We start from the raw sequence: 14,641 nt of genomic DNA, 5'->3' as shown, positions 1-14,641 counted from the left end.
TTTTTTTTTTTTTTTTAAGTTTGACTGCTATTCTGCCTATTCAGTACTTTAAATAAAGTGCAAGGGAAATTAGATCGTGAGATCCTAATCCACAAGGATCAAGTTCATCGTACTCAATAGACAATTTCCATCCAAATATATGTTAAAATGTCAATGTTTCTTTCTCAACTTAAAGCTTGGGCAATAGGTTAAAACTCTCATTCTTATCTTCGATCCAGATTTCTTCACGAGGATGAAGAAATTGAGCGTTGATTGTTTTACTTACGGGAAAGTAGGCATCACCATGATTGACGGGTACGTTTGGCTTCTTTTCTCCGTTCTTGAATTAATTATTGAGCTTATAAATAGCAAACATTGAATCATTTGATGTTGATACATTTGTACTATTGCTTTATCCTACTAGCTACTGTGGAATTAGCCCCGTCTGCCCCCATTTTATGATAATGAAAATGGGTAAAATAATATTTTTTTTGAAAAATAAGTAATTGAAAAAAGAGTAAAAGTTTTCAATTTACGTAATATTATTTTATGGAAGATTGTGTATTTGAAAATAGGAGAAAGAGAAATGAAAGGTAATGGAATGAAAATTAATGGAGGCCAAACGGGACGATGGAAAACGCTATGTTCTATTGTGGTTTACTATTTTTAATTTTTTTTGCAATTAAATTTGTTGTGGGTTGAACTGATCAATGTGTACAAGTAACTGTGCCTCAAATTCAAGTTAAACCGTGAAACAAGCAATCAATTTTCTAACAAGTCGTAATCACATACAAACACTACAACAAAAAACATATATGGCCAAGTCAAAGGGACTGTTTGGTAAGATTTCTACTTTTATTTAACATGTTAAGAAAGTTACTCTAGAGCAACTTTCTCTAAAATTTCTTCTGTTTAGACAAAAAATAAAAATAAAAATAAAAATCCAAATATGTTCAAAAATTAATTTATTTTTTAATTTTAAAAGCAATGGTGACTAATTTAAAAGTACACATGCCCCCCTTGAAAACAGTTGGTCCAACGTTAATGGAGGGGAAATCATGACAAACTTTTAATACATCTTTTAACAAATTAAATGTAGTCTAGTGATGTGTCCGCGGATAATTGCATCTAAATCTGTTGTAAATTAATTCCATATAGCCTAGATAATATAAATATTACCCCACGTCAATTATGTTGTGCATTTAAAATTCAAAGAATTAGTATTAATTGAACTACAGTGACAGAGCCATAGAGGGTTAATACATTTCGAAATTCTTGTTCTTAGTAAACTGATGCTAATAGTCATTCTGATATAAGATTGTCTCATTCTAACGCTAAAGGTCGATACTCAACATGGTGACAAAAATTTCACTATATTACACTCGACCGGACAGTTTAACTGTTTTTTACTCAATCTGATCATGACAGAGGGAACCACTGGGAGTGAAACGAGGACTGGTACTACACCAGCACTAGCAGCACCACCACCAAAAGGGCCACACCCCAGGGGAATCCTGCCATTCCACGAGCCCAGTTGTGCCTTACATTTCTAGGTTGTGAAGACCAGAAGTTGGATATTGAACTTGAGAGGCTCGACCGCATGAAGAAGATCAGAAAAACTGGCACCAAGTACAGGAATAAATCGAAACTGATAGCAGCACTGTACGTATGCTCCTTGTAGCTTTTATATTGAGACAGAGACAAGAAGAACATGACAATGGTGAATATGACCAGCAACGGGCGGGGTGGGGCAGAGATCGAGCCTAGAGTCTGGGTCGTCCACCCTTGTTTCCATTCTGGACTTCGCATCATATTAACCTGATCCATTTCCTTTCGGCTTCTCTTGTTTTTCATATATGGTTTATATAGAGGACAGAGGTAAGGTAACTTGATTACTAAGTTAGCTGTGGTACAAGGCATATGTGCCTTGAGTGTAGGATTTCCTTTGCTACCTTTATTGTTGGATTACATCCTACTCCAGATGTTGATACCTATTTGTATCCTCTATTGAGAAATCTGAGGCATGTTAAATAAACGCATTCTACCATCGACGAAAGTCCACAGAAAAAACTAACTTAGAATTGAGTTTGACTTACTTTTAAGCAAAACCAAACATGTATACATGTAAGATTGGACAAACTACTATCGTGGCCTTTACAACATGAACTGCGACAGGTCCTCATAAGGCTCAAAAACTGATAATATCGAGCACGTGTGACGGATTGTTGCATATTAATTGAAAAGTCCAAACTAAGTCCAAATCTAAAAAAGAGAACAAATCACTCTCTGCCATTGGTGTTGATACTGTATATTACATATATTCAAGCAATTTTGCAATAAATTATAAATCATGACACAATTTCAGCATGCCCAAGCTTAGGATGATCCTAGCATTAAGTAAAAAAATACATTATTATTCCATTACCTGACATATGCTTATTCCAATAGATTGAAGCCACATAAGGCGGAACTTCACATTTTTATGGACAAAAAAGAAGGGATCGAAATACCATCAAAGAGAAATAGCTCATAATGTCAGTTGTGAGATCCTTTTGCTACGGATAAATTCCTTAGCAAAAGAAAGAAGTAGCTCAATTTGCAGATCCTGTTTATTATGCAGTTACTAAAAAGGAACATGTCATTCACAAGACATAACTGAGATAGTCCAATGACTCCGACCAAACAAATGATCCTTTCTATTAAGGTTTGACAAGAATAAACAAAGCAGGAGCATACATGTACAGTCGAGAGTATCTGCTTGCTTACCAAAAATATATAGCTCAAGGCTAAACCTTGCAAGACTGAAAAAAATACGATGACGTGTAAAGGGATAATCCAAAGAGGTATCATCTTACAGAATGATAGCAATTTAAGTGATAGTAACCGACAATTGCACAATATACTCTGATAACAAATAACAGCAATTCTTCTCATTAACACGCCAAACACATAAACACTCCACCGAGTGAGCCATAATAGGTGCAAATAGCATTGATTTTCATGTTACAGTAGTAATTAATACTCTTCTGCATCAGTAGAGCAGGAACCAATTTAATTAGAACTGGCACATAGACCATCTACAGATATAAGTATGGACTCCAAGAGCACGATACAATGGGTCAGACATGCTAAGAAAATATACTATAATCAATTAATGGAAATATGCCACCTTGAAGAATCAGGTAAGTGATTTTTTCAGTATAAATACAAACCCAAGTGTTCTAACCTTCTCTGTCACACCCACCCATCTGAACGCCAGGAAATACCCAGAACAAAATTTTCATCGTTCTGCATGTCAGAAATGTTTGTGTTAGATATTCACCAGAGTACCGCCAGATATTTAAATTCAAAGCACTGACATCATCAGTGGTGGAGCTAGAATTTTGGATTTAACAAACTATGCAAATGAAAACTAAAAGTCAGGGACCAAAAAATTCAAAGTTAAAGGTCGAGGACGTATTTTCTATAGGTATTAACGGTTAAGGACTAATTGTGCAGATTTTAAACCCCCCGCCAAAAAAATAAAAAAGAAGAAAATTATAGTATGGCTACTAGGACTCCAATCCAGGATGTTTGGAACCACAAAATGAAGCCTTTACCACTAAGCCATAAACATAAGAAAGTCAACAAAATAAACCTTTAATATTTAATGTGTGTACGTATATATTGAAAAATAAATTTAGAATATTTTAAAAAACGCCCTGTCCCTCTGCCCTTGGATATCATGGTAAAGATAAGAGGATGATGGCCTGGGTAAGAAAATGAGTAACCAGTGGAAATGCAGAAAACTGTAATAACCTGGTTATCCCTCTCTTTCTTGGGTCAGACATCGCTCTTTGCACCACCAGCAATGCTAGTAGATGATGTAGCCTGCAAACTGTGGGCAGACAAACACCCACTTGAAGAACTTCCATCAGTGTGGCTGTTTTCCTTCCTAGGCAATTTTCTTGATTTTCTTTGTTTCGACGAGGAATCCTGCATGCAACTCCAGTTGTATTATCATCATTATAATTAACTTCAAAAGGTTCCAGAATAGCATAACAAAAACTTATAAGACCTAAATGTCATTTACTCACTAGGTCTGACGTAGATCCAGGTGTCTTAAGCTCTAGATCAGTTGCAACATCATTTGAATCATCACTTTTTTCTATACTACTCTCCCCATCTGATGACTTATTCCTTGAATCTTGTTTGCTTGAAACATGGGACCTGTTACCTGGCTGTGCAACATGAGATACATGTGTTGATTGCTGCTCCATCATGGTATTATTATGGGTCACGTATGGAACAAAAGTCGTGGGATTTTGATTCCCATAGTAGGGGTACGGGTGAACAGATGGATGCATGGGAATTGGTCCTGTGGGTATGGGCATTGGCATTGGAAAAGGATAAGTAGGTGGGTGCATGACAACGGAATGATCCATCCCGAGCCATGGGTACATGGACTGCAATCTCTGTTGATACTGGGCATTAAGACACTCAATATCAGACTTAAGAGATGTTTTTTCTTCTCTTAGATCGTTCTTCTCCTGAGTCAACTGATTGAAAACAAAGCAACTAATGAAATACTGAACCAAATGGGTCTCAAAATGATACATTTCTTCCAAAAATCACCTCGCGAGATTCTTCAGTAAGCGTTGAATATTCAGCTTTTAGTCTGTCAACCTGAGCAGTCAAGTCTTTCAGCATTTGAATTGTATCAGTAAGAATGGATACTTTGTCATTTTTAGGCCTATCTGGATCTGCATAAAATCAAGCACGGAGTTAGAGTTTCCTGGTTTTCCCCGACAAAGATAAAAGTTCCAGAACTGAGTAAGCATTTATTAATTCCCAAACTAATGTCATTGGAAGGAACAACAAAAATTCTTATGTGAATTAATCATAAGTTCAATCAGAATATTGCAAAAATGTATTGATAATGAGTTCAAGTTGTCTCTTTCTGTGCGTGGAAAAACAACTCTAATAGACATAGAAGGAAATAAAATTAAATATGGCAAATCAATAACATCAAACTGAAAAGCGTTCCTAGTTATCTAGATTGTGAAGATCTATAGCAATTCCTACTCTTTCTCTTTATTTTGTTTCTTATCATCCTTCTTCAGCAAACATTTGAACTTATCCGGATCTGCCCGTGGAGACTACCCTGTTACGAAGAACAATCAGATGACACGTCGTTTGAGTTTCTAAATGCCTATCACTTTAATCTCCAAACATGCAGAACTTCTCACAGCATACTACACCAAATGTCAATGTGTCTTTAGTCCACGGTAATCTATATAAAATTGGCATGCTATGCTCGTACACCAAAAATAAATAAAAATAAATTGTTGTTGTAACTTCAGGATTGCATGTAACTGAGATGTTTGTTTACCAAGGGCATTCCCCAACTCTGTGAATTGATCATTCAGACGATCTCTCCTCAATTTTTCACGGTCGGCTTTTTGGACTTTTCTTGCTGCAATACAGTCCTTGACTTCTGCCTCTAACCTTTGATCATAGATTAACACACAAGAATTAAAAGGAAACCTTAATATCAGTTGGGATAGGAAACATATACATAAAATTGGAATTTTACATTCAATTGATACACATTAGCAAACATCTATACACCGAGTACAGAGGATCTTACATATTATGGGAAATTCCCTATCAGAAAAGAAAAATGAGAGTTTGACATGCAACTTCTCATTGTAATTGCAACATAATAAGAATTGAAAAAGCGTTTCGTTTGTTGCACCTTTTCACTTTGTTAAAATACCTGAAGCAGCAAATACCTATATCTCAGCTAAATATTCATTTAACACACCCTCACATGTTTTAGGCTTCTAGATGATCTAATATGAGGTCAACATTGCACTCGAGAGTAATGCAAAAAATAAAAAAGATCTAGTCCAAGAAACTACAGATTTAATTAGGTTAACAAAATGGCCCGTACCTAAACTTTATATGATGGTCACAAAAAGTATCTGCCACTCATCTTTGGACAGTTTACCCCTTTAGTCACTAAAATGGACTAAATCCATTATTATTACATGAAAAATTGGAACTTCAAAGAGATTAAAAACAAACTTTTTTCCTAAAGAAGCCGCAAGTAACCTTACCTATTTATTTAAACCAGCAAACCCACCATTAGTAGATAGTAACCAAGCTTCAGCAATATGTTCATCTAATGTTCGTTAATATTCAACAATGAACAATACAAAATAATATACCTACTTGTACTACAGCTAAACAATCAATATATATATACACAAAGCTCAGTAAATCAACTTATATGGAAACCAACAATCAAGATACCTGCAATCGGGCTGCGATCGACTGGAGGGCAAACGCAAATCAGGCTGGGGTTGGAAATTATTTGGGGCTTGAATGGATTGAAACAGCGGGTCGGAGTCCAGTTGATCCATACCTGAGAATTGAGATTGATTGTTGATCGAAATAGAAACCTAATAATGCGGATTCTTTTCAATTTCTTGGCCTTGTTAGTGAAATTCTGACTGGTTATCCATTTCGATAGTTCTGATTTTGATAGGTGGCATCAAATTGTTGGGAGTTTCCGTTATCCAGTTTGCAAAAATTTATAAGGCAACTGGACTTTCTGTTTGTAATAATGTAGCCTTTGTAGTTTTATATTTTTACTTTATAGCCCTCATATTTTATTTTTATTTTGGTAATGGGCCGTTTGTAATATTTCGCCAATTTTACCAAGAAATCGTGTCTTACAAACAAATACATTTCAGATCATGCGATTTCATAGATTATTAAAGTCGCCGCTTCATGAAATTGAAAGGAAAATCAAGGTGAAACCCTTCCCCAGACTCCAGGAGCACCTCGAAGCAAAGGAACTATGGCGGGTATGGGTGACGGGTACGTGGGCACGGCCCAGGATGCCGTGAGGATCCGACGGCTCGAGAAGCAGAGAGAGGCTGAGCGGCGCAAAATCCAAGAGCTCAAGAACAAAACTGCTTCCTCTAAAGGCCAACCCGGTCTCCTCCAGTTCGGGTCAAGCACCTCTGAGGTCCGTATCAAAATTAAGACCTAGTGGTCTACCTATTGTTTTTCTCATATTTATTAATATGCCGATTCTTAAATTCAATTCAATAACACATCAGTTCTAGGGTATATTTGTATATATGAGCAGACCTATTTGTTAGTTATATTTATTAGATTTGGTTGTTGGAATGGTATTTTTCAGATTCTCGAGACTGCATTCAAGAAAGAAACTGTTGGTCTGGTCACTAGGGAAGAATACGTGGAAAAGGTACTTTAATGTTAATGTTAAGAAAGATATGTTGTGTTCCTTTTCTTCCTGTGGTGTGGATAGTTAAAGATGGGTTATGTGGTACAGAGAGTGAATATTAGAACCAAAATTGAAGAGGAGGAAAAGGAGAAGCTTCAAAAGCTGCAACAAGAGTGAGTTAATTTTTTCAATTTTTACTGTCAATTTTTAGGGTTTTTTTTTAAGTTCCAGGTCTCTTTTTATCACACAATATTGTGTATTTTTATTTTTTTTCAAATTTTTATCTCCTTTTTCTCATGATATTGCGGTATAGAGAGGAGGAGCTTCAGTTGCAGAAGTTCAAGAAGCGGAAAATAAAGGTGGACCCAAAACTATCTTTTTCAGATGATTTTGAGATTGACAATGAAGAGGAAGAGGATGAAAATAGTAAGCATAATTTCAATATTTTCCATTTAGAATTTATGCTACTTGTTATGCAAATGTTTAAACTTTGAATTGGTCGAGGCTTGGCTACTATTCTTAGCTAATGCTCTGGAGATAAAAAAAAATATCCACAATGTTTTCCGTCGTTACATGTTATTGTGATCGCATTTGTGAGTTAGATATTTGAGTGTTATACGAATTACGTGGTTTATGGAAGACTTAGCAGTGTGTATATATGTAGTTTGTCTGCCACGGGTCTCAGTTTGTATTACGCTTTGGTGGGCTATTTTTCCTACCGGATGACTGTAACCTTTCTGTGCTCCACTTTATCTTTGTTGGGATTAATTATCAGTTGATTTCATCTCGGTAGAATTTGTAGCTTGTATGTGTATATGGGTGCATAATTTATATTTTATTTTTTTATTTTTATACATTTGGGTCCCATGGGTTGCTTGCAACTACTGAGAAAAGTTGGTGAAAGTATTTCCAGTGTAGAGACAACATCACTCAAATCATGGCATCCAAGGTTAACGTGGCTTAGTTAAAACATGGTTGAATTTATTTCTAGATGATATGTGAATTTGCTTCCTACATGAATATCTTGACATTTGAACATGTTTGATTAGATGTTAAAGTATTCATTGAATTAGACGCAATAGTCGATTAGCATATCTTGGAAAATAATGTTGAATTTAGGTCTATAGTCCCATTTAACATACTCTTTTTTCTTGTGTCTTTGAAGAAAATAAAGAATCTGGAAGGCTTGGGCAGAGAAAATTTGGCAAGGATCCTACAGTAGAGACTAGCTTCCTGCCAGACAGGTGTGATATCCCTTCTTCTTGTCTTTATACCTGATACATGTGTGTAACTGTGTATGTTTATGTGTTGATGCTTGCATGCTGCATTCCTATATATGCTTGTGTGTTTTTATGCAATTTCATGCCTGCTCTATTTATATTTTATGCCATGCTTTTGGGACTTTTTACTTACGTGCGGACTTTGGAGTTTGAAGCATACTCTTACAGTGAGAGAGAGGCAGAGGAACAAGCTGAGCGTGAAAGGCTGCGGAAGCAATGGCTTCGTGAGCAAGAACAGATTAAAAGTGAGTGTGTGTTTTAACATCATATAATAATTTCTGGTGTTTGAAAGAAGATAATTTTCTAAATATTTGTGTATACTTTCTTCTTGTTCGTTTAGATGAGCCTCTTGAAATCACTTACAGCTATTGGGATGGTACTGGCCATAGACGAGTGATTCAGGTTACTATTTTCTGTATTTTTATCATGCTTCAACACCAACTGGTTGGTGCACTTCTACAAGCAGCACATTGTCTCGCAGACTTTTCTGGAATTAATCACTGCCCTACTCTCAGGTACGGAAAGGTGATACCATTGGTGAATTTCTCCGGGCCGTTCAGCAACAGCTTTCACCAGAGTTCCGGGAAGTCCGAACTACTTCTGTGGAGAATCTGCTCTATGTGAAAGAAGATCTTATCATTCCACATGTAAGATATGCGAATTTGCTTTATTTAACAACGCTCGCATTCCAAGCCCCCAACCTTGAGCCTATACACCAATCCACATGCACATACAAACAAAGAAGTAAATTTCACAAGTAAATGCAAGAATTGTCTTGCCTGCTGGCTACCTAACAAGTACAATTTTGTTTCTTTCTGTGATGATGCAGCAACACAGTTTCCATGAGCTGATTATAAACAAGGCTAGAGGAAAAAGTGGACCGGTAAAATTCAGTTTCTCTGTTATAATATATGAAATTGCATAAGTTGAAGGGAGCAGTTTAATTGCCTTCATTTTGACTCGTTTCAGTAAATGAATATAGAGGTTGAATGCTAGATTGATATTTAACATTAGAAACCCATTCCAAGTTCTTTCCTTCAAAATGAATGTATAATTCTCCATATATCATGCTGTTTAATGAAGAACTCTACCCAACTTTTTCAGTTCTTACCAGCATATGAAGAAATCTTCCCAATCCATTAGCAAATATTTTATTTTTTTAATTTTTGTACAGCTTTTCCATTTTGATGTACACGAGGATGTTCGCACCATTGCTGATGCCACAATAGAAAAGGATGAGGTACTTTCTTCTCTACTTAAGATTGTGTTAAAAAAAAAAAAAAACATCAAGTTCAAGAAATGATCATATTACTGCATCATGATTTTAGATCATGCCAATGTGCGTGAGGTGGTAGTTAATCTCCTGTGTATGATCTTCTATACAAAGGTGGTATTGTCTACGAGTTTCAATTTTCTTGCCCATTGCCTCACTTTCTTTCTACCCATACTTTTGGGTGGTGTATTTGAAATCATAATTGATCATTAATGAAAATATTATACTTTGTATTTTTCTTTATAATTAAGTTTGATCATTTAATTTCAACTTTATACTTCATATTTTTCTTTCAGAAAAATATTTTTTCAAAATATTAGAACATCATCTTTTGGGTATTAAGTTTTCAGTTCCATATTCTATAATCTGCTGTCAAAAAGGAAAAATGTCTGATAGTTATGTCGTTGAAATCACCCGTCACTAAATGAATGTGCTTTTGAAATCAGTGTGATAGTTGAAATTCTGTTTTCCTGAACTAATTTACAGCTACCACATAAATTGGTGTGTGTATACTTGGAAACCATTGAGTGCCTTTTCTGGCCTTCAACAAGTAAATTATTTTATAAGAACTGAGCAACATGGTCATGCGTTGAAATACATTCAGCTGCATTTCTCATGATCTCTGTCAAGTTCCTTGACAAAAAGGTAAATTTAACTGATTCATTACCTTACTTTCTCTACAGTCGCATGCTGGGAAAGTTGTAGAGAGACACTGGTATGAAAAGAATAAGCACATTTTTCCTGCTTCAAGATGGGAGGTAATCTCTCTTTCTGTATCTTTATCTCTCTCTCACAAGCATGCTTTCATGTACATTTGCACACATAGAAGTGTTCTACTTAGCACCACTGTGTGTGTTTGAGAGTAGAGATGTCATGTATGCCGCCCATCCCGGCACATGAAAGGCCAGACTAGAGGCCCGCAGTCAGTCTGGGTCACCCCACTCCAGTCTATATCTAAGGGAGATAACTTCAGCAAGCTTGAACAAAAAAGTATACCCCTATATGGCTAGCGCACATATATGAGAGTGAAAATGCATGTTTATCATTAGACTATGCGAGGAATGAATTTTTCTATTTTGTATTAAGTGTTTCTAAAATATCCAGTATAAATGTCGTCTAGCCCGTTTGTTACTTGACACAAATTTGAACACTTGTTTTACCTCCCATCCCTGTCATCCATTATGGTTGACTTTAACTATTGGTTCCTTCCTTTTACAGATATATGATCCAACAAAGAAATGGGAGCGATATACAATTCACGGTGATTGATTCATTGCAGAGTGCTTTTATATCGGTGAATTCATGAACTGAAGTCTGTATCTTTTTGAGTGTCGTGGAGAGCTATTTAAGTTGTTCTGTTTAGAAAAATCAGCCTGGAGACATTATACGGTCTATATGGAGTTTGTGAATTGGTTTAAGTAGTACAACGGGAGTAGGTTTGAATTACTTGACCAGATACGTATTGCAATATGTTTGGCTTTTTTTTTTTTTTTTTTTTTTTCAGAAGGTGCTATAATCTCATTAATTTGATGCTAATACCTCGTCAAATATGGGTAACATGCGCGTGACAATATCGTGCTAAATTATATTTTTGGAGTATGGAGTAGTCCCGCCCACGTTGTGGAAGAAGCCAAATCCTAAAGACACAACGCCCTTTTGAGAGGATTCCTCCTTCAGCTTTGAGGCTTATATATATAGTTTGTTCTTTTTAGATTTTTAGTAGATTTTGATAAAAATTAACGAAATGAGCAGGTGAAAAAATGATAACGTAGCGGGTTTATGGAATATGTGATTATAATTAATTGTTGAGAAGCTTAGATTTCTGTCAAGCAGGAATTGATTGGAGTTAAATTGAGATCAAAATACCTAGGGAAGAAAATAGATTTATGAATGAAATCAGACACGCAATATTTACAAACATAAGTAGCCAATTATTTAAAAAAAATTAAAAAAATAGTTAAACCAAATATGGGGCATAATTTCCCTTTTAAATAATAATCTCAACGTAATTGGAATTAAGCATTTTCTGTAATTTTAATATTGGACGAATTGTTGAGATTTAGAATTATGAGGCAAAAGTAAAATTGCTTTTCAACTTATAAGAATTAATTACTTTACCTATTTATGTTAGAAAATGTAATGATAAATTTACTAAATCAAAATAGTGCTAAACTTTAGCTGATTCAAACCACACAATTTATAAATCACCAAAAAACCTCTTCGACTATGCGATCTGCACTTCTCAGCAATTTTGAGCTACTTTTTCTTCATGTGGATCATCAAGAACGAACTCATTTCGAAATGTTCGAACTCTAAGCGCCGCTTCTCCAAATTTGGTCTATAAGCGTGTTACTGGTGGGTGCTTTACACGAGATGATGTGTGGTTGATTGTTGCCTGTTGGATCTGGCATTTCGATTATTCTGTTGGATATATGTTTCATCAAATTTCGCTAGTTTTACAATCAGGACAACCTCCTCACAGGAGGGGAGCCCAAGATTTTTTTGTTCATCGTGGGTCTCTTCCTATGTTTGTGATTGTCAACCCGATTGTACATGTAACAAAACCCGTGTTTCATCTGCCTTCTGGTACATCCACTTGTTTACTTCTAGCTTTTGGTTTTGAGTGAAAAACACTTCTTCATTTTAGGGTTTTTCATCTCTCGAAAATCCTGTTCAAGTTATTCAAATCTTCAACTACTATTCCGATTTTTGGTTTGATTCTTGGTGAAATCAAGGAATTTCTGTTCATCGTGTTAAAAGATTTTAAATGTTCAGGGAATTGCGTATACTCGATCTATGTCCAGTAAATTGAAGAAGAAGTAGGTGAGCATTCCCTTAGGTCTTACAGTGGAAGTTAAAGACCAGTTTAATGCAGCTAAGATTCTTGTGACACAGTTCAGGGATTCGAAAGCGAGTTAGTTTTTGAGAGATTAGTCTGGGAAGGACCCGCTGAGGAAGAAACTTATATTTTATTTCCATTAGTGACAATTCTGAAACTCTACCCATTTCTAATGCCAAAATGAGAATTGATTATTGAAAAGCTACAGTTTTGTTAACTCGTGAGATTTCATTTAGATTATGGTCATTTTGACAATTTAATTTTTATTAATTTGAGCTTTTCTCAATTGAAATTTGTGCATTGAGGACCTGACATGGTTAGTTTTTGTGGTTTAGATGTTTTATTAGTTATTATCCTTGTGTGGTTTCTCAACAATTATTTGAACACCTCTTTGTTCAATAAATAGGTTTTGCTTGAATCTTTTTCACTTGAGTATTGCTACATATCATTAGTAGATAAGCAACATCGATTTAGGTTAGAATGGATCCCTCGACAGCTGAAAAGAGACCAATAAGAACAGGTATTGGACAACCGTGAATATGGATAAGAAAGAGAGGCGCATACAGTGTCGAAACCAAGGTTGGAGGTCAACTAGGGCGGAGGCTGACCATTGACAATCAACTATCGTAATAACGATGTCGTTTATTATTATTTAATTAAATAATATTAACAATTCTTGAATGGAGCTTGAGACTTCTTTGTATTATTTAACAACTCGTATGCTCGATTAAAAGCTAGGGCGGGACTAGATGCACCACTAGAATTAGAAGAATTTGGTATGAACTTTCGTTTTGGTTGAAAAAATTGTTTCATAATATACAAAATGTCCCAAGTTATTTTTTAATTAAAACTGATAAAAAAATAGAGTACCCATGGTTGAATTGAGCCCAAAATCTTCGTCTCCATTAATTTTTTTCACTTCTCCCCAATTTCCTAAACCTAAATTCCCAAATGACAAATTAAAACTCATGAATGATAAATTATAACTCAAAACTCATACAGTATAAATTATTCATCATAAATCACAAATTCACAATTCTCATTTCTTTGTCAATTAACTCATAAACCTTGAATCATAACTTACGAATAATAAATAAAAAAGTGAATTATGTAATTATGTGAAGTGTGATTGTGTGTGTTGACACACTAAAAATGCAGTCCAAATCGAATAGCCCAAGGAATGAAACCCAATTAGGGAATCCCCAAATCAAATAAACCAAAGAATGAAGTCCAACTGGAAAATTCAGGATAAATGTCCAAATAGGGTTACTAATGAATGCAGTGGAGGCCCACGAATATGGTAACACCATCGTCCAAACTTGCAAGACGTCCAAGATCTGAGCGAATGAAGTGTCTTACAGTCGCCGAGAGCTATGACCCTGTTCTCGCCCAGACCTTCGAATCGCCCAGGATCTTAGCAAACAGAAGATGTTATGGTTATTCAGAAGTGCAGTTATTGAAGCAGTTATCAAGTAACCTTATCACGTTCCACGATTCAAGGAGTTCAGTTGAAGACGGTTGAACGACAAAGAGTAGTAGCAGTAGTTAGAGACGGCAGTTCCACGACAAGATGGCCACCATAAAGGAAGTGGATAGTTATAAAACAATCAAGTAATTTCTAAGCGGTTGATCATGAAGAAATCATCAAGAGAATATAAAAGGAAGAGAAGACATAGACAAAGGACCCCGAATCAAACACTCTCAAACAAAGAATATGTAATTTCAATTTCTTAGTTTAGACTTAAACATTTCTTTTCAGTACTCGTGTGCTTGCGTCCCTTGGAGGCATTCTGTTTAGTTCCAATTGTAAAGTCATTGCCAATAAAATGCCCTCTTTTGGAATTTTGTCTCAAGAGGTTTATTCTTTACTCGATCGTCTGATCCCTTTTTAATTGTTAGCGACTACCCGCACGAAATAATTTGGCACGCCCAGTGGGACCTTGGTATTTGGTGTTGGAGATACAAAATGTGAAACAATATGCCTCAGAAATCTGATAAGGAAGCAAGTCAGGGAGGAGTCCAGTTTGTGA

At 35.6% G+C, this 14,641-nt stretch overlaps 3 protein-coding genes across 3 annotated transcripts; 1 reads left to right on the top strand and 2 right to left on the bottom strand.

The window, feature by feature from the left end:
• Positions 1–1,223: 1,223 nt before the first annotated feature.
• LOC111410100 (transcription factor bHLH121-like) lies at positions 1,224–6,575 on the bottom strand. The gene is made up of 6 exons (XM_023040297.1): positions 6,277–6,575; positions 5,351–5,466; positions 4,594–4,721; positions 4,056–4,517; positions 3,778–3,954; positions 1,224–3,267 (listed from the first exon to the last, which is right to left on the bottom strand). Exons 1-5 carry the CDS (start codon positions 6,384–6,386, stop codon positions 3,802–3,804), a joined length of 969 nt encoding a protein of 322 aa, XP_022896065.1. The 5' UTR covers positions 6,387–6,575; the 3' UTR covers positions 1,224–3,267; positions 3,778–3,801.
• On the bottom strand, positions 1,441–1,833 carry LOC111411212. The gene has a single exon (XM_023041765.1). It carries the CDS (start codon positions 1,831–1,833, stop codon positions 1,441–1,443), a length of 393 nt encoding a protein of 130 aa, XP_022897533.1.
• A 180-nt stretch (positions 6,576–6,755) lies between the features above and the next one.
• Positions 6,756–11,261, top strand: LOC111410098 (protein XAP5 CIRCADIAN TIMEKEEPER). The gene is made up of 12 exons (XM_023040296.1): positions 6,756–6,997; positions 7,175–7,240; positions 7,328–7,392; positions 7,533–7,645; positions 8,385–8,463; positions 8,668–8,744; positions 8,840–8,901; positions 9,015–9,146; positions 9,329–9,382; positions 9,674–9,739; positions 10,456–10,530; positions 10,991–11,261. The coding sequence occupies exons 1-12, from the start codon at positions 6,827–6,829 to the stop codon at positions 11,039–11,041; spliced, it is 1,011 nt and encodes a 336-aa protein (XP_022896064.1). The 5' UTR covers positions 6,756–6,826; the 3' UTR covers positions 11,042–11,261.
• The last annotated feature ends 3,380 nt before the right edge of the window (positions 11,262–14,641 follow it).

Source organism: Olea europaea, chromosome 15 (genome assembly GCF_002742605.1).
Source record: "Olea europaea var. sylvestris chromosome 15, O_europaea_v1, whole genome shotgun sequence".
Lineage (NCBI taxonomy): Eukaryota > Viridiplantae > Streptophyta > Magnoliopsida > Lamiales > Oleaceae > Olea > Olea europaea.
This window is presented reverse-complemented; position numbering and strand designations above follow the sequence as displayed.